Source organism: Camelus bactrianus, chromosome 34, assembly GCF_048773025.1.
Source record: "Camelus bactrianus isolate YW-2024 breed Bactrian camel chromosome 34, ASM4877302v1, whole genome shotgun sequence".
NCBI lineage: Eukaryota > Metazoa > Chordata > Mammalia > Artiodactyla > Camelidae > Camelus > Camelus bactrianus.
The window spans coordinates 9184237-9204433 of NC_133572.1; the positions used below are offsets into that span (position 1 = coordinate 9184237).

Below are 20197 nucleotides of genomic sequence, written 5' to 3' on the forward strand. Positions count from 1 at the left end.
CATGTGAGTTGCTTTGACCAGTGAATATTTCAGACCCAACATGTGGTTTCATGTAACATGGTATCCAGACTGAGGTTCCTTCATTAGCTTGGGTCCCAGAGTGAGCGTATACATAGCAACTAATTGACTTCTGTCATTTTAGGTTTAGTGTTTTGAATCAAAAGTATTTTTTAAAAAATTCCAGAAAGTTCTAAAAAGTAAAACTTGAACTTGCCACACTCCAGAAACTACCTACATAGCATTCACATTGTATTAGATATTACAAGTAATCTAGAGATGATTTAAGGTACACGGGAGGATGTATGTATATGCAAATACTACATTATTTTATACAAGGCACTGGAGCATCTGGGGATTTTGGAATTTGCGGGAGGCCTGGAACCAATCCTGGGGGATACTGAGAGAGACAGGTAATAGCAGAAACAACCAGTTCCGGCTCTGCTGACCTGGGGCTGAACCATCATCTCCGCCCGCCAGGTGAAGCGGTTACCTTGTACACGTCGTGGTGGTCGAGGATGTGGTCAAAGCTCTTATAGATGTCGTTGAGCATGTCCACCACCTCCATGGGGGTGCTGTACTTGCAGATCGTGGTGAAGCCCACGATGTCACTGAAGTAGATCGTGACTTCCTCGTACAGTTCAGGCTCCACGATGCCCTTCTCCTTCAGAGACTTGACCACCAGCCTGGACAAGGAAGGAAAAAGCAATGCCTTCAACTTCATTGAAGGTCTTCTTCCTCTACAGAAATCTCTGAGACAGTCATAATTGTCCACCGGAATTCTAGAATTTGGGATCTCCGGCGAACTGTGTGGCTAGGAAGCAAAGATAGTTTGCACACACCATATATATGAACGTATTACCCACACACACGTAACACGTTATCTGATCTCAGATGAATATAAGGACGTTCAGTATTAACTTAATACCTGATCATAACCCTAATACACACGTACACATAATGCTAACACCTGCATATCCTTAATACTTGCTCACTTTTTAACCTCCCTATTGACTGTCAGCTTCTTCTAGACACAGCGCCATATCCAGCTACTGAGAAGGAGCGTGTGTCACTGATGCTAAGAACATGACTCATGATCTGAGCTATCACAACTGACTTTCTCATCAGTTAATAGTTTTACTTTCCTGGCGTATTTAACATAGCCTTGTTTACTGTCACTATGAAGGAATAATGCATTTAAAAATGAACTTTGATATATCCCTAACCAGAGTTAATTTGAAATATTTTGCACCAGGATTGGGTCCTTTAAAAAAGCAGCATCAATTACCATGTAAACAAGTTTTAAAAAATTATGTTAAAACTGCAGAAGTCAAATAGAAGCAACTTAGAATATCTCTGTTGAACAGATATAAAGAGCAGCGTATCAGACTCAGAATGAAGACAGAAGAACTAGAGAAGGGACTCCATGCTTCCTTTATGGGGTGGGGGCTGACATGAGGCTGCGCGTTCTGTTTGCCCTTGAGATTACTTCCTAAAGGACCAGAGTATGGACTTCCTGGAAGCAGGGAGGTACCACAGACATCATGGAGAAGAAATCCCTTGTTTTTACAGATGAGAAAGCTGAGGCTTAAAAAGAAAGCATGATTTTCACAACGTCCCAGAGCCAGTCCTCAGTAACTCTTTTTTTTTTTTTGCACCACATTTCCTCCACAGCCCAGGCCTTGGATACTCAAGGAGATGGGGAAATTTTGGAGGTGTGCTGCCTGAAGTGAGGGAAGAATGTCTGGCACTTTCCAGGAAAACAGACAGCCAACCAACCACAAGGATACCCAGGACCACTCAGAGAACCTCTGGAGCAGCGAGAAGTCCCTTCACTTGGTGCAGTGATGAAATGAGGGACCTTTAAAAAACACCCCTTGGGGTGTGGCTGGTTAGATTCGCAGGGGCACTTCGGTGGTCTCGGCGTGCCCAGTGTGAGGTTATACTGGAGGCTCCCCAGATGTAATGACGAGATTGGATATTCCACCACTTTTGCCCTCCATTTTCACTGCTTGGGTCTAAGTCACGTGAGCTTGGAAAACACTGTTACATGAGAGAGAAACTACTGTTGGTGGATCCATGAAGGAAGGGCTCTGACTTAGCCCAGTGAGCTTTGACAACAGGCTGCCACCAACACAGAATCAGTGTAGAGCTGGTGTCTTAGAAGTGCTTCCCGTAAGTACAAAGAACCTCTACTTTAATCTGCTACAAAAGCCCAAGGTGTACTGCGGGATAAGTGTTTAAGAAGAATCCAGCTCCCGCGTGCAATTTGTTTTTCTTACAATTTTGCTGTAGCTGTTTATCTTTGCTTCTTCTAGGTATTGTTCATGTATATTTTAGTTTCCTTTTTGCAAATATAAAGAGTCTGTACATAAATGAACAAAGTGAGTTGCCCTGTAGTCAGTGGAGATTAATTCCAGCCACTGTCACACACAACCTTCGGCGATCCAGCGAAAACATCTACCATCTAGTGGTCAAAGCGGCACATTGAGCCACAGGTAGGACAAAAGCAGAGGTGCTTCAAGTCCTGTGAGTGATATCGCGGGTTAAAACCATCAGTGATGAAACCCTGGGGAGGCAGTCAAATTATCAGGCTGCTGTTTTTGTCACAATTCAGCATGAAAGGCCAGGCAAGGAACTATGCTTCTATAACGAACATTTATGCAGCTCCAACAGAAACTGCCATCTCTAAGGTGAACGTTAAGGGTTCCAGGCTACGCCCAGGGTGCCAACGCCAGGCTGTCCTCGGCACTCGGAGGGCACACGGGTTCTGCATTAGGTTCTCTTCAGGACCAGATGACCGAACAGAGCCCGTGCGTAACTCCTACCTCTTCCTTCAGGATTGTAGAAGAGAAACTATTCATTTAGAGAACGTTTCCTGTGATCTCAAAATCATTTTTTTATTCATGTAGAGCTGATATGCTAAATGAAGCATGGGTTCAAAATAAAACAATAATAAACATGAGTAATATATAAAAGTCATCACCACTATGCCTAATAATAACCACCAGGGTTGTTCCAGACACTGTGCTAAGTACCTTATAGTCTGCACGTTATTTCGGGGGATTCTTTGAGCCAGCCTCTGGGGCAGATGGGAAACTGAGGCTCGCAGCATTTAGGGAACTTGCCCAAGGCTGCAGATCTCTCATCGGCAGTGGAACCATGATTTGAAGCCAGGCCTGGCTGACCTCAGTTTCCACGATTTCATCCAGTGCTAGGCTGCCTCGCTTACCCTCATCTAGCAGGACGGCTTATCACACATGAATGAGAGCAGAACAATGCCTCTCACTCGTGATGGTTGTGGGTCCCTTGGCCCAATCTATTTCCCAGCTCTCCACATTTTAATTTCTTGTTTATCTTAACATTTCTTAGTTATCACCCGAGTACCAACGGGGATAAAAAGTTAAACTGTTTGGGATTTCAACCCTACCTCCTTTCTCTTCTGTCATGGCTGTAATATGGTTTCCCCAAATAGAGGTCAGTCCATAAATGCCTCTGTGATGAGACTCGTGGTGTGGGAGGAGGGAATGGACCCCACCTCCTCCACTAGAGACAGCTCCCACTTCTTATAATTTGGCTTCTATTTTGAGGCGGACAGAAGAAAGCAAAGACACTGACTCTTAGTGCCTCAAAGTGCCTTACAGCTCATAGATTCTGTAGGAAAACTTTAATTTCCATTTTTGGACCAAAGGGAAACAGTGTCTCGCCTGAGGTCCCAGACTGAGTAAAAGTTGTCAGGAAGTGCTGGAGTCCAGGTCATTCTGACTCCACTATCCACACCCCTTCTGTGGCACCACGTGGCCACTGGAAAACCACCTCTTTCTTCTAGCTAATTATAAAGTGCAAACCAGGACGAGGCTTAGCAGGGCACATGCATTTTCAAACACAACAATCTGTTGAAGAATATGCAAAAGGGAGCAATCTCACAGAAAGACAGAGCAAACCAACGCTTGACAAAGACATTCAACTTCCAGCCTTACGGGCTGAGGCATGGGAAGTCACGTCCACAGGAGAAGGACTTCCTTACCTTGGGAGCAACATAAAATTGAGTCTGTCAGCTCTGTCCCTCTCTGCCTTGTACAGCTGGGTCCTTTCCTCCACCAGATGTTCCAGGTTTCGGGAATACAGTTGTAGACGTCGGATCAAGGTATCCATATAACTTTCATTTTTTTGGTCATGGAAAAGGCTGGAGGTAGTAATAGATACAGAGCTCTCCATATCATTAAGGAAACATGAATTAAAACGAGGGGCAAATATCATGAACAGGTAATTAAACAAAGAGAATAAAAATGGCCAACAAATGCAGCAAAAAAAATTTGAACTCAGGAAGGATCAAAGAAATAGAAATAACATTTTTTAAAAAAGAAAAATAAATGTTAGAACAATGGTCATCAATGAAGGTATGAAGAAGGAAAAATACACATTACAACCTTCCTGTAGGGAAAGCTGCTCAAATGTGTCATAAGCTATAAGAATGCCGTACAGGTCAGCCAATTGACTCTGCTTCTAAGAATTACCCCAAGGAAACAATCACGAATGTGCTGAAAGTTAACTACAAAGAAAGTCACAGTATTCTTCACAATAGTAAACATTTAAAAGCAACCTGAATGTCTAACAAAGAGTAACTAAAATATTATGAAGTGGTAGAATAGGAATGTACCATTAAATACAAATTAGAATCGTGAAATACACAGAAAGATGGTACCTCTACATTGTTAAGTAAAAAAAGCCAGTTTATAAAACAGCAAGAATTATAATCCCATTTTCAGTTTTTGAAAACTGGTGGTCATCTATGGAGAAATAGGTGATGCTTTTACTTCCTTGCTTATTCATATTTTTTTAGAATTTTAATAACAAACAATTTGCAATAAAGGGAAATATAAGAAAAAGACCAAGAAAAGTAAAACTGAGCCTTACATTATCTCTTCAGAACAGAGTCAGGGTCCTAAAGCAGAAAACCTAACTCTGGATTATTTTGTTAGACCAAGATGACTTAGGGGAGACAATGGCTTCTTGGGACCCTGTGACAGGTCTTGGTGCAGAGCCCAGTCAGGACGCACACCGAGTTCCTGCCTGGCTGCTGAGAGGACCGCAGACAAAGTTCATGTACGGCACAGCCAGAGGGGATGAATAAATCAGACCACCTCATTATCACGACAACAATGAAAAGTTGCCACTTCTGCACTCAAAAAGATGGACTGCATCATAACTCACTTGGTGTGGGGCGGGCTGTCTGTTAAAAATTCAAGACAGTTCTGAGTCCTATCGCAGACCTATTATGACCGGAAACTGCTAGGCTTGGGATTAAGAGAATTTTTTGTTAGCAAGTTCCCTAGGAGATTCTTACTTGAAACCATGATGGAGTCCAGTTGGGTAGAAAGGGTGAGGGAGGGAGTAGGGGTAAAAGATGAAGATGGATTATCTTACTTCCTGATGAATTAATTCAGTCAAAGCAGGTTCCTCAACCTTGGCTGCATATTTTAATCACTCGAGGAGCTTATTTAAACTCCTGATGCCAGCCCGCACCCAGATTGTATCAGACTCTCCAGGGTAGGACTCTGGCATTAATATTTTAAAAATCTCCCCAGGTGATCTCAATGTGCAGACAAGTTGAGGGCCGTCATATTAAAGGCTAAATAGCACGGAGCCAGTTTTATCTTCTTGAGTGTATGTTTCATCTGTCACACATACAGTCTCATTTGCTCTGAATAACAGGTCTGGGAAGGAATGAAAAGGGCCAAGAATTAAACCATTTATTATTTGCTGCTCCTTTTGCACACATGACGGTTTAGATCTACCAATCAGTGGCCACATTTTGTCTTCACTATACCTCATCTCAGCCCTGGGCTTTGTTTAGCCTCATTAAATGTCTGTGTCTTTTTTTTTTTTTTTTTAACATTTTTTATTGATTTGTAATCATTTTACAACGTTGTGTCAAATTCCAGTGTTCAGCACAATTTTTCAGTTATTCATGGACATATACACACTCATTGTCACATTTTTTTCTCTGTGAGCTATCATAACATTTTGTGTATATTTCCCTGTGCTATACAGTGTAGTCTATTCTATAATTTTGAAATCCCAGTCTATCCCTTCCCACCCTCCACCCCCCTGGTAACCACAAGTCTGTATTCTCTGTCTGTGAATCTATTTCTGTCCTTTATTTACGCTTTGTTTTTGTTTGTTTGTTTGTTTTTGTTTTAAATGTCTGTGTCTTTGACTTGATGAGAACTACAGGAGAAGCAGGAAGGAACTGCAGAAATCATCTTGTTCACTTCAGTTTTAGCAGCAACAAAACCAATACCCAGTTAGGGTGAACACTTTGCCCAATGTCTCACAACAAGCTATTATTAGATCCTAGTTTAGAAACTGGATCTCCTAACTCTTACTGCAGGATTACTTTTCTCACTCTGCCTTGTATCTAAGTGAAGACACGGGAAATCTAAAGAGCAATCTTATTGGATAATTGTGTGTTACCTTTTTTGGACCCTGAATTATAATCTGACTCATGGCTGAAGTCTTAAGTGCTTAAGGTCAAAGTTGCTGATCTTAAGATTTTAAAATTTTAAGAAATATGCTAATCTTGAGAATTATCCAGGGTCTCTGCAGATTCCTAGGATTCATACTAGATGTCTAAATCCTAATTACCTGCAGAAGGGTCAGGGAATCATATTGTTAACAGATGTATTTATGATCAGTCAGAATTTACTTTCTAATCAGGTGAGTTTTGCCCTTGAGTATTTAACTTTTCAAGTGACTATTTCCCTGAGACAATGGTCTGTTCGTCTCTGTATCATTTTAATTTTTTTGAGACAGGTATTACAGTCTGAGATTTTTCATTAGAAAAGACATTTTCATTCTTAGATGCCACTGAATGTCAACTATTATTAGAAAAATCTGAAATTAGTGAGGAAAAGTAAAAACTTAAGCAATACCCAAATATCTTGGCCAGTGTGTTCTCAATTTTCTTGAAGTCTGGTCTCTTTTCTGCATCTTCCTCCCAGCAGCTTTTGACAAGCAGGTAGACCTGAAGGAAGAGGAAGATTAGCTCAGGGCGGGGGGGTATCCTACCCTATTCTGTTCACTGATGGGAGTCACTGAGGTGGGGAATTTTTAAAAAAACATTTCAGCTCTGACTATGAGGATGAGATGGCCCAGTCCCCTGCAGCGTATCTCAGTCATCACCCTCTGCCTCACCCTTCCCTTCAGTCCTCTTTTTCTTTCTTTCTTTTTTTTTTTAGATTCCACATATGAGTGATATCATATGGTATTTTTCTTTCTCTTTCTGGCTTACTCCACTTAGAATGACATTCTCCAGGGACATCCATGTTGCTGCAAATGGCATTATGTTGTCATTTTTTTATGGCTGAATGTCTTCAGTCCTAAACTGATGAAAATGGTGATACTGATTTGGACAGGGCTGGGTTGATGGGAGAGACAAAATGCTTTACAGACATTTGCAGGGTTTATGTTAGGAGCTGGGGGAGGCAATAAATAGCTAGGCTTGGTGAGAACGAGGCAAGTGACTGTAAACCAGAGTGAGGCTCTATGACACTAGAATTCCACCACGCCTGACAGTGGAATCGTCTGAGGAGCGTTCACAAAATTTCTTACGCCCAGAACTCACCGCAGGAGAAGAGTCTGAATTAACTGGTTTGTGAAGGGGCCTTAATAGGGTTCTCAGATTCAGCAAATACAAATACAGGACATCCAGTTAAACCTGAATTTCAGATAAATAGTATTTCCTTAGCCTAAGTATGTCTCAGATACTGCATGGGCAAAGGACAATAATCTATACATTTGTAAGCTCCCCAGGTGATGCCATCAAAGTCTAGCTGTAGCGGAGAAGAGAAGTGAGGAAGGGGAGGTATGGAGGAAGAGGGAGACGAGGAAGCTGGTGGAACCATTGTCTCCTTTGATACCACTGGTTTGCAGCTCTTGCTGGACCAAAAGGCATGGCCAGAACTATTTGTTTTAAATGAAGTTTGTTCTTCACTCGACCCAAAACAAGATCACAAAGGGTTCTAGAAGCAGTCCCGTCTGTATCTGCGTTCTTCACCTTAACGCGTCACCCGCGAGGGCGAGGACCGGGACATAGAACCGTGGTTGCCTGTATTCACCACTAGGTGGTGCTCTCGCCTGGGAAAATGACCTGCCAGCGAAGGGACAGGAGCACCGACAAATGCGCAGATGCAGCACCGCCCGCGAAATTCCTGATGCTCCTCAGGCGTTGCCAAGTCAACCCGTGTCAGGCCAGTGTCCTGTTGGAACGCGCTACTAGATATGGCATCTAACTCATCTCCAGTTCCAGACCCATCACGCTACACGAGTGAATCGAAGAGGAGGATGCTTTGGTGAGAGAGGGTTTAAACAATATACGGATATACTCAGACGAGACAAGAGTTTCGAGAAGAGATATGCTGATGTGCGGGGAGGGGTCCCAGGATCCAGAAAAGCGGGAGGAAAGGAAGCGGGAGGAGACGGCAAGGATAGGAGATGTATCTTAGAGCCTTGGGGTCACAAGTGCCTTTTATGTTGAAAGAGAGGAGAGAAGTAAAAATGGCCAATCCACGCCCAGGCGAGGCGAGCCATCACCCTCATCTGGCGGGTGCCTGTGAACTGAAGGAAAATGTTTTTATCTTTATCCTGCAGGGAACAAAGTACACAGAAATGCTTTGATGGCCATAAATAGCTTTGGGGGGGGAGGGTAATTTATTGATTTTATTTATTTTAGAGGTACCAGGGATTGAACCCAGGACCTTGTGCATGCTAAGCATGTGCTCTGCCTCCTGAGCTATGCCCTGCCCCCCTATAGTTTTTAAACACCGATTTACTAATATTCTGGATTATAAAAGCTCAGACAAAATTCTTTTTTAAAAAATTTAGACTTTTTTTTTTCCCCACAGGCCTTAAAGATCTTTATGAGAGATTATTTTAAAAATTAAGCCAGTATGAAGAGAAAAATCTCCAATTTCTTCAGAGGAAAGACAGAAAGAGTGAAAGTATGTTTCTCTATTGTTTCTAGATGTTGGCATATTTACTTTTTAATCAGTAGGTGGTATTTATAACCTTAATAAATGCATCACATGGACATCTTGCTCTTTTAGCTCCTAATAACTGAGAACGTGGTTGTGAGTAAGGAGCTCTTGCCCGAGTCGAGAGGGGTGGGGGAGGACACGGGACTACGGGAGGCTGTCAACGGCTCCCAGGGATATGTTCTAACCCTGGCACCAGTGAAGGTTACCTTATTTGGAAAAAGGGTCTTTGCAGGTGTGACTAAGGATCTCGAGATGGGGAGATAGTTCTGGATTATCTTGGCAGGCCTGAACGTTGTCACATGTATCCTAACACAGGAGGGAGTCAGAGGGAGATTAGACGGAAGAGGAGACTATGACCTGGAGGCTGAGATTAGAGTGTTGTGGCCACAAGCCAAGGAATGTCAAGGCCACCAGAAGCTCCTGGAAGAAGAGAGGTATGGATTCTCCCCAGACTCTCATGGAAGCATGACCCTCTGACAGCTCATTTCAGACTTCTGGCTTCCAGAACTGCAAGTGAATAAATTTCTGTTGCTTTAATCCCCCAAGTTTGTGGTACTTTGTTAGAGGAGCCTAAAGAAACACATGCGGGGAGATACACTCACTTCCAGCTCTTTTTCCTCTGCTGTTTCCAGGAACAGATCTGGCCGGAAGGGCTTCACTCCGTTGGAATTCTCCACTCTGAAAATCTTCTCTGATGGGGTGAGAATAATGTAAATTACAGGAAGGACTGCAGTGCGAGGAAATGTTAGCAGCCGCCAAACTCTGAGTGGTTCACAGACCCTGGTTAGGTCCCCAGGGGGAGTGTGGCCGAGCCTAGGCCAGCACTCAACAGACAGTTGTTGAGTGAGCGGATGAGCCACCAGGTGAAGGGGCCCATGCCCACTTACACCCAGGAAGTCACCTTAACTCAAGGCTACTAACCCTTTAAAACTTAACTCAGATACCACTGCCTTAAGTAGGCTTCCTCTGACCGAGACTGTAGCCTGCCCCCCTTCCGTCCCTCAGCCACCTCCATCCCCCTGACAGGTAAGAGCTGGCACATAGTAAGTGCTCAGTAAAGCGGGGACTGGATGAATGGAAGGAAACATTTTCTCCCTGAGAGGACATGTAGTGAAACTCTAGATCTGCTCTTGGTAAGAACTGCAATGTGTATGTCGTCCCACTGGAGTGATCTAGCTCAGGTGTTCCACAGACACATGTCTCGGGAGGAATCAGAAGGAAAGCAGGAATTGTAGGGCAAGATTCTTTAAGTCACAGTAACACTGCCAGCAGTGGCACCCGGCAGCAGTGTACTGTCCTGGGCTTTCAGAGCCCTCTAACAGTCCCCTGTCACTGAATCCCTCCCGCTACCCTGCGGAGTGTGAGAGCAGGTATGCCGGTGGTGGGGTCTGGGGTGTGGTCACAGAAACCTCAGGGCCTCCCTCAGCCTAGCATTCCCGCTGGCTCCCAGAGAAGGCCCCCGAAGGATCAGAGCCTTACCCTTCTGGTCCCGACAGCTGAGCGTGTAGAAGGTCTCTCTCCGCAGGATGATCTCCTGCGCGATGACCCCATAGCTGTAAACGTCTCCTTTCTGGGAGACGCTGGCCTGGCGGAGGTGCTCCGGGGCGGTCCACAGGTCTGTGCGTTCAGCATGGAGATTGCAAGGTTGAGGGGCGTGAGCGGCCCAGGGGTCTCCACCTTGCTTTCGCTTTTAAGTCCCTACACCCCACACTCATGCTGGTGACAGGGAGAACACACATTTGGCCTCTAAGCTGACTATGTAATGCCAGGATTTGGGTGAAGTCATCCGGCAATGTCCTCCCTAAAACTTGGATCACGGTCCTGAAAACCCTTGAGGTCCACCTCGAACAGCAGGAGCTGTTCTGGAAGTGCTCAGTAAATATCTGTGGGGTGAATGCAGTGGAATGAGAGACTGAGGATTTAACAGCTTATAGAACATATGGTATAAACCTACAAAAGCCTTCATAAATATTTTAAAACTATATATTTATTTTATATAATATAAAACATATTATATATATATTTACTAAAAGAAAACAAAGAGAGCACATTTAAACAAAGAGACCATGACTGGTATGTTCCAGGTGTGACACGCTGGCAGCCCCAGAGCCAGCTATTACCCACAGGTGTGTGTTCTTTGGTTCTTGCGGGATTCTTTAAAAAAAAAAACGTGCCTGCTATTCCTAGCGCTTTCCATCTAGCCTCCTGCACACAAGGGAAGCGCTCCTGTGTCCTGTGTGTGGCTCCTGCAGACACTTGGGTTTTCAATCCCTATCACACATCTTATTTAGAAATAACAGGGGCATACAACTAACTTTCCTCCAACTTCCCTTGATGTCTTGTGAATTTATGTGCCTTGTGATTCACGTACAATTGATCACAATGGTTGGGCTTGTAAGAAAGGGAAGTAAATCTACTTATGGTAAAATTTCAGGTTGCCAACCCCAGAGAGGAAGCTATCACTGAGGGAAGTTCAGGAGGATAGGAGTTGACCTGCAGTTCATCTTATGTCTGTGTCGTGGTGAGTCATTTAATGAAAGAGATTTGCTCCACTATACGAGGAACCACGCTTGGCACACAGTAGGTCCTCAACAAGCACTTACTGGACTGAGTCCAATGTCCTAGCATGCTTGACGTGATTGAAGAAATGGGGGCAGAATTGTTATTTTTCATCTATTAAGGGCAAACTAGAGGATTGCAAAGTAGAATCAGAAGTGGAATTCAGTTTTGGATCTGGGGAGCACTTTGAGGCTCATCTGAAGGTGGAACTGCTGAGGCTGTTCAGCCCTGAATTACAGTAAGAACGAGTAATATTCCACCTGACAGGCCCCTTATACTTTATAGATCACTTTCCTGTGTGTTACTTTTTTGACCCTCATCACAATCCTGAAAGGGATAAGAATATACTTGACTGAGAAGAGCTTTTTCTAATCATTATCATTTCCTATTATTATTCTCACGGGTAAACAGATGAAGTCTAGAATTTGGAAAGGGGGCTCCACCCTTGTCCTCTGTCTTCTTGGGCAAGTCTCTTCTCCTCTCTGAGCTTCAATTCCGGTTCCATAAAGGAAGGGGTGAGACAGAGGACTTCTCAGGTCTCTTATGCTCTAACCTTCTATGTCTTTTCCCACAGCTCTGCTTCCACAAGCCAATAACTTCATGACTTCTCCCTGATATCAAGGGACTCATGGAAGAAGGAAATCCACAGAAATTTGCTCAACTCAACAAGCATGTGCTGATTAGGGGAGGTTGCCAAAATGAGCCAACTGTTGCCCCTTGTGGCTTGAAGTGTTTCTTTTCTTATCAGTATCACCAGATCCTCAGCACCTTACACAGGCTTATGAGGAAAAAAAAAATTTTTTTTCTAAGTGAGAAACTAGTAAAAATTTCATTCATTACAGACCTTTCCTTGGAGGTAAAATGGAATTGCAGCCAAAATCAGTGATCTTCACCACCATTCTGCTGTCCACCACACAGTTGGTGGATTTCAGACGACCGTGGACTTCTATCTTACTGGAGTGCAGATACGACATCCCCTGTAATTTTTCAGATGACAGGAGAACAAAGAGATAGGACACTTCAGCTGCTTCATTATTTTAAGGAAAGAAATGACATTTCGAAATCATTTTGGCATGCGGATAGAATCACACCATCAGATTTTAAATTTAATTCCATTAATTTTAACTTTAAAAACATTGTTAAATACCTCCATTAAGAAAGAAAGAAATAAGCCTGATTACTTCCACCAAATAAAAAAAATAAAGTTAAAATAAATAAAAATAAAAACATTGTTGAAGCCCTAATATTTGCCTAAGCACTGCATCTAGTTTTGAGGTCTATTTAGATGACATAGTAAGAGACAACTGTCTAAAGACTCTGGTTAAGTAGTTGTACATAATGTGAAGCAAAGGTTTATCCTACTTTTTTTGTTTCTGCTTACCACTTACTTGGTTGGGACCTCAGGTTTTCTGGTCCTCTGCTACCTCCATGAAAAACTACGAATAATAAAGCCTTGCCTTTCTGAAGGGAGAGGCTAGGCTGGATTATTTTCTAAAATCTTATGGGTTTCATTCTTTTTTGAAACAGGATGTTTCATTCTATTTTGCAAGAGGGAGCCCGTTTTTTGGCTGGTGTGCTCCCCCATGGTGTCAGAGGTGGTACTGCAGAAACTGGTGTTAGCCTGGATCTCAGATGTAAAAAGTGGCTAGTAGAGTAATATATCACATTTTTTTCCAACTGATTTTGATCCTCTGTGACCTTCAAGTGATTTAAGACCATATCAAATAGCTTGCTCTCGGGATTGGCTCTTCCTCATGTTTGGAAGCTACCTGCTTATTGGTATCCACTTCCTTTTCATACCACGTCTGGGAAATATACATGTCCAAATTTATTACTGCTTCATGCAAGATGAATGTCTGTCCTTAAACTTTCTCTTATAAAGCTGAGGATTCAGTCAACTTCCCTGAAACTTTATGTGATTTTTTTATTTCCAGCAAATCTACAAAAAACGTGTCCCCCAAGCCCAATGTAGAAAGAATATCATAATAAAAACAGCAATAGCCAATATACATTGAACATTGGCTTCGTCAGACCTTACACAGAACACACGCATTGTTTCATAAAACCCTCACAACCACCATGTGACATAGGAACTATTTTTATTATCACTTTACAGGTTGGAAAAAACCAGTACAAAAACGTTAGATCTGTTTTCCTGTATTCAACTTTCATAAATGTCTTTCGTGTTTGTAGGTTTCTCACCTTAGCAATGTCATACAAGACAGAGATCTTAAATTCCCAATCCATGAATGTACCATCAGGATAGGAGATGGTGTCATTTAAAACTTCCTGAACAGGAGGAAAAAGAGAAGGAAGATGAGTTGTCTGAAGGAGGGGCAGTGTGGAGAGGCTATTACAGGCAAATAATGATCCTCTAATCTGGAGGCTCAGGAACAAGTTGGCACCCCATTGTTCTGGTTTTCCAGAATATATATTTCTTTTCTCTGCTGTTTAAGGAACATCAGGGGGTTCACAAGGAGATGAGCAGGAGGTGCCCACAGACCCCAAACCCTGGTTCTTCCACCAGACAGGGGTAAAGGGATGAGCAGGCACCTGCCGGGAGACGGGGCTGGTGAGCTTGATTCACAGGTGGCAGAGCTGTGGGCTCTGTCCCATAAAAATTCCACTAGTGTTTTTTTTTTAACAAGGAACTGCTATTAGGAAATTCTTTCATTAGGCTTATGTTTTCACTCACATGATCTCTTGCATCCGTTGGCTTAATAGCTCTAACTGTTCCGACAGAGTTCTTGGATTTTTGCATGAATTGTATGACCTAGAATTTTGAACTTAACAGGATGATGGTTCTCTCAAGATACAGGATTTTAACTAAGCTAATAACCATTCTTCACAATAAAACTCTAAACAGGACCTTAACTGGTAACTTAGTAATAGTTTCTCATTTTAGCAAAAAGCCCTGTTTTAACTCAGGTACTCTAGAAATAATTTCCAACAAACGGTCCAAAATCATTCATCATTTCAGATAAAACTAGCGGGGCCGTGGGTAGCAGGCCAAGTTAAGGGAGGGGAGTTACGAGCAGACAAGACTCTAAAGCAACACTTACTCTTGGCACTTGACGTATTTTATGTTTTTGTTTGTTTATTAGCTTTTCTCCCTGTGAAAATGTAAACTCTGAGATAATCTTCATTTACAGGTGTATCTGCGACATCTAGTACAGTGTCTGGTACAGGACCGACGGTCAGTAAACATTAATTGCATGAATGAATCAATTGTCCCTGAACAAGCCAAAGTGGTTGTGTATTTATAAAATGGGAAGCATATTGTCTTTACATTGTCTAGGGAGAGACGTTCTCATTTGTTTCCCCACAAAAGTCGGTTCTGATGGGATTTGCTATGGGTTGAAGCCCCAGAGGATTCCATCAAGGAGGGGAGTGTAGTTTGCAATGACACAGACTTTGCTTTGAGGTTCATTAGACAACAGAGTGAATAAGCTTCTGTGGAAGCTTCTGTTGTCTGCTCCCAGCACGAGTAGGCAATGCCAGGAGGGGCCCAGACCACTCTGGTCACTGAAGTTTCCAACCATAGGGTAGAGAGCCAAAAATACTATGTGCATGGTATCTAACTGTTGTCTTGGAGTTTTAGAGATTAAAAGACCATGTGAAACCCTTTGACCAGGCTCTGTTAATTAGTATCCTAACATTTCTGTCACACTGAAATCAAATGAATCAGATAGGGTCTAGCCCTCCTAAGGAGAACATGTCTAATTCTGAAAGACCTGAAATTGTTACTGTTAGGAATGTGTGTTTATTTTATTGTATCAGCAGCAATTAAAATGATCATTTTCAGCACCAGTGAAAATGATCATATGGTCTTTCTCCAAAGACCTTTTGATATGACGCATTAATATTTTTTCCATTCATAGAATTAACCATATACGATTGTATTATGCTTTTCATATACAACTGGCTTAGTATTTCATTTACAATTTTTCCATTTATATTCATAAATATGATTAGCCTTTAATCACATTTTAGTATCAACTTTATGCTAGCCCTTTAGAATGTTAAATGAATTTAGATGTTCGTGCTTTTGTTTAACTTTAGAACAGTGTTGATACAGACAATGAGAATTATTAAAGTTTAGAAAAACTAAGCTGAATCTGGTATTCTTTGTAATGGAAGTGATAATTTCTTCTATTATTATTGGCACACTTAAGGTTTTGCTTTTTGAGACAGGTTTTCATGATTACATTGTCTCTGAAATTTTTCCTTTTTTTAGATTTTACAATTTGCTAGTCATATTCTTTTATAATTGAAAGCATCTTTTTCATAGCTTTATTTTTTACTTTCAGTTTTGTGTATTTTTGTTTGTTTTAAAGATTTAATTAGAAGTCTGAGAGGCTTGTGTGTTTTGTAGGTTTTTTAAAAATAAACAATTCATGACTGTACTTCAAAAATTTACCAGTTTTATAATTGAATTTTGAAGGTTTCCTTTCTTTGGGCCATAGTTATTCTTCTAAATTTCACTAAAAAGAGATTGTTTTTTAAGAGAGAATAGCATTTAGGGCTGATTTTTTTTCTTTGAGGATAGACTTGAGTTTACGCCATGCATACATTTTGAAAGCTACATTCTTGGGTTTTTTTTTTTTTTTTAATAATTGAAGCTTATTAGGAAAAAATTGAGTTATTAGTTTAACATTTTTTATTTATAATTTTTTTTTTGAATTATGAATGTTTGGACCTCTTAAAAGCTGCTGCTGACCCCAATCAGTATTCTGGCTTTGTGATGGGGAAGGGCATTAAGGTTTTTAAGAGATACTAGGTCTGAAAGCAGCCCAAGGTAGGGTGACCACACGTCCTGGTCTGCTGTTACAATATAATCATCAGAGTACCCCTTGCATTCCCAAAGGATCCTGGGAACGAAATTATCTGTCACCCACCCAAAGGCATTTAAAAGGCTGGAAGCCCTCCTAACATGCCCAGAAAGCATTCAGGTGAGGTGCAACTATTTCGATGCTCTTTGAAGCAATTGTCTTGGTTTCCTTCCTTCTTCTCCCCTTTTCCTCGACGCTGGCCTTTGTTTCTGGTGTGAACGCTTCCGTGTATGCCTGCGCTTCTGAACTAACCAGTGACTTGATATTCTGAGCTTGATGCTTGGTTCTTCCCAAGAACTGGACTCCATCCTGTCTTACTTTCTTTTTCTGCTTTGGACTTGTTCAGCCAGAACACCTTGACCCCATCTGGCAACCCCTGAGCCATCCTCAGCCCCTCCCAAGGGAGAGCAGGGTAGGATTTAGCCAGTTAGCAGAACTAGGACTTAGGAACAAGTGCTATCATAATGACCATCTAGTTTTCCTTTAATACAAAAGCAAGTACGCAAGTAAAATAAAATGAATTTAGAGGCAATCACTTCTCCACATCTGTTTTTTTTTTTTTTAAGTCTACACTTTTGAATATTTTTTAGCTAGTTTTCTTATCAAGATATAATAGGGATGATTCACAAAAACTGAGACTAGTTTGGTAAGCATTTGAACCCACACACTTTTCCTGAGAACTCTCTGCTAACTCTCTGATTAATAGTTCACTGAATGAGCATTTAAAATTTCTGCTAAATATTTTTTCCATATGGTTGGCCAGTTAGGAAGCTGGAAATGATCACGGTTCCTTACCCGGAGGGATCCTCTCTCGCAGTATTCAATCACCCCGAAGATCATGGACTCAAGCTTCACTGTGCCGTAGAACTTGGTTAGGTTGTAATAGTCGATCTGAAGCAGCTAAGACATAACATGTTTATTTACAAAGCCAGTCAGCCCGGAAGGGGCGCCTGGGTAAAAACTAATCTGCTAATAAAACACGTTATGGTTCAGGTCATTGGGAAGACGTATTACTCCTGACACACTGGAGCATCAGTGCAGTTTCTCAGCTCTTTGGGAAGATGTGTTATTCTTGATATGTTGGGGCATCAGTGCAGTTTCTGTTGCTCTTCGCGTTACATCTGACCAACAGCCTTTCTTTTGTCAGCACAGGGACGTGAATACGAACCTTTGACTACTCTCCAGTAATACAAGGACCACTTTCTAGGACACGCAGTAGATTGGCAACCTGTATTACCCCGTCAAACATCACTCTTCAACACCTTCGGGTGGAATTTTCAACAAGAAAAAGCATAGTCACCCGTTTCTTGCTCTGGGGGCTTCTCTGCCAGCATCCCCAGTATCTTGCTCCACCAGGGACCTCAACACTTGAGGAAAATGGAGTGGAGCTAGCTCTGACTAAAGGGCTTTAAGTACAGGACACGTACCTTGTTCAATTCTATCTTCTGTTTCTCAGTGAAATTGCCGTCGTTGTGCTTGAGATCCTTCAGAATCACTCGCTGCAACGGTAATGGAATTAAGGAGATAATGTGACACGCCCATCATAGGCGTGTTGTGGTATCCTCCCGCTACACTGCAAAGCTCCTGAGAGCAGTAACAGTTTTATTGATGTTTCTGTCCGTGGTGCCTAGTGCCTGGGATATGGTAGCTCGGATTTGCATGTTTCTTTAGAAATGGCTAAATGAAAAGGAAGGAAGGAAGGAAGGAAGGAAGGAAGGAAGGAAGGAAGGAAGGAAGGAAGAAGGAAGAAGGAAAGGGAAGGAAGGAAGAAGGAAAGGGAAGGAAGGAAGAAAGGAAGAAGGAAAGGGAAGGGAAGGAAGAAAGGAAGGAGGAAAGGGAAGGGAAGGATGCAAGGAAGGAAGGAGGGAAGGATGGAAGCAAGGGGAGGGAGGGAAAGAAGGAGGGAAGGTTGGAAGGAAGGGAAAAGAGGAAAGAAGGGAGGGAGGGAGGAAGGGAAGGAGGGAGAGAGAGAAGAAAAGAAGACACAAACCCCACATGGGATTGTCATATTCCCACTGCAATGAGCCAAAATGTAATACAGGGTTGTCTGGACTGCTCTGAATCTCTTCTATTTTTTCCTTTTCCTACCTACATTCTCCCCTCTTAAAAATTCTATTTTTCCTTCAATTTACCCAGGACTGTGAGTTTTGTAACCATTGAGGCAGAGGCCCTCCCACCCCTGTGAAAGGATCCAAGAACAGCCCCCTGGACCGGCCCAGGCACCCTGGCCATTACACTGCCGACGTCAGGAGCCAGGGTGGCCAAGAGTCAGCAGGCCCCGCCCATCCCCTGCTGGAGAGATCAGAGCAGCAGAGGAGACCAGAGTCACCTTTTTGTCATATTTGCACTGTTGTAGTCTCTGGATTGTATCTCGCCTCTTGTCATCATCGATCTGGCACAAGAAAAAGCTAGTTATTTCAGAAGCTCCACATCTCATTCCCCAGCTGCCAGTCAAAGGCTGAAAGGCTCTGCCGGCTGGGCTCACGGCACGCTGGGCAGCCTCAGAAAAACTTATAATTGACTTGTGTTTCCCGCCCACTGCTCACCTTCCTTCTTCTTTCCAGTATCCACCACCCTCATGCTTGACTCTGAATTTTCCTCCCTTTCCCTCCCTCCCTCCTGTGGCCTGTTCCAGCCAGGGATTCCCTTTGCTTCCTTCTCTCCTGGCCCTCCTTCTACTGGGAACCATTGCCTGTGGCTGCAGACAGATGCTCTTGGGGAGCAAGATGTGCATCTCACACCTAAAGGCCCAAGTTAGGCAAGTGAGGACACCGTGCCAGGGGTTAAGGGGGCAGCCCCACCATCCCTGGGTTCAGCCTGGGGTTGCCAGATCATCTGATTTCTCAAAAGAATCTGGTAACATGGATTTTTCTATGCCATTCTGAGATTTTTATATTTGGCAATAAATTTTAAAAGAAGTTAAGTATTGAAACACACACACACACACACACCCCTCTGCAGAATAGATACTGTTCTTGGTCTGCCAGACTTCTCGTCTAAAGGCAGAGAAGAGATTGAGAACTATGGCATCTTTGCATTCGATTCTCATAAAAACCTGTGGCATGTCGTAATATCTGCCGAAACTTACCTCATAGGGACATTTTGAAATGTGAGTGAAATAAATTATGTTCAATTCCAAGCATGACGCCTGGCACAACGCAGATTAGTAAGTGTCACTTGTCGCCCCTTCTCCTGTTTCTCATTTTACCCGTGAGGTTATATATAAAAGGGCTGCATGACGCCACAGGTCCCCTGAGGATGGGCTGAACCTGAGCGTGGCTTCTTTTCACTCTTAGGCATCGATCGCGCCGTTTAAGCCACTTGAACCTTAGTCTCTTATCGCAGCAGCAGCCCTAACTCACAGGGATACTTGGGGCTCGAATGAGACAGAGTTTGTGGCATTTTCTTACAAGCGAAGGTGTTTTATCTGCTAATGCGTGCTCAGGGTTTTTATTATATTTTTCTATCTGATGCTTCTCCCTCTGGCTGCTTTGGTTTCCCGACCCCTTCTGCCCTAGCACAGGCTGCGCTCTGGCATCCGGCCCCTTGGTCTGTTTTCCTCACCTCTACCTTCAGTGAGTACCCACGGCCAGTCTGGACGTGTGGCGTTTCCCCTCTTGCTGACCTTGGCCGACCTCCCTGCCCTGCCCGACTCTCAGCACCGGGGGACCCCTCCTAACGGCTGATTCCTGGGCACCTGCCCCCAGCCTGTCTGTATCTCAGAGTAACGACGACTCTCCATGCTCTGAATCACTTCCAGCCTCCCTCCTT

At 43.0% G+C, this 20197-nt stretch overlaps 1 protein-coding gene and 1 long non-coding RNA gene across 6 annotated transcripts in view; one reads left to right on the top strand and one right to left on the bottom strand.

Annotated features, from left to right (window-relative positions):
* The window catches only part of GUCY2C (guanylate cyclase 2C), a 76632-nt gene that overhangs the window by 9776 nt on the left and 46659 nt on the right, over positions 1-20197 (bottom strand). For all 4 annotated transcript variants that reach the window (XM_045510269.2, XM_045510270.2, XM_045510265.2 and 1 more), the window contains 10 exons: positions 18756-18818; positions 17854-17925; positions 17222-17326; positions 13797-13883; positions 12439-12571; positions 10515-10652; positions 9638-9726; positions 6933-7024; positions 4025-4183; positions 491-683 (listed from right to left, as the gene is read on the bottom strand). In XM_045510269.2, the coding sequence (XP_045366225.1) occupies positions 491-683; positions 4025-4183; positions 6933-7024; positions 9638-9726; positions 10515-10652; positions 12439-12571; positions 13797-13883; positions 17222-17326; positions 17854-17925; positions 18756-18818 (1131 nt within the window). The remainder of the gene's footprint in view (positions 1-490; positions 684-4024; positions 4184-6932; positions 7025-9637; positions 9727-10514; positions 10653-12438; positions 12572-13796; positions 13884-17221; positions 17327-17853; positions 17926-18755; positions 18819-20197) is intronic.
* Positions 7657-12432, top strand: LOC141575881 (uncharacterized). 2 transcript variants are annotated; one of them, XR_012503905.1, is made up of 5 exons: positions 7657-8351; positions 8904-8999; positions 9351-9469; positions 11470-11556; positions 12169-12432. It is a non-coding gene; the product is annotated as an uncharacterized LOC141575881 (long non-coding RNA). The 2 variants fall into 2 exon arrangements; XR_012503904.1 differs by lacking the exons at positions 11470-11556; positions 12169-12432 and having other exon boundaries at positions 9351-9655.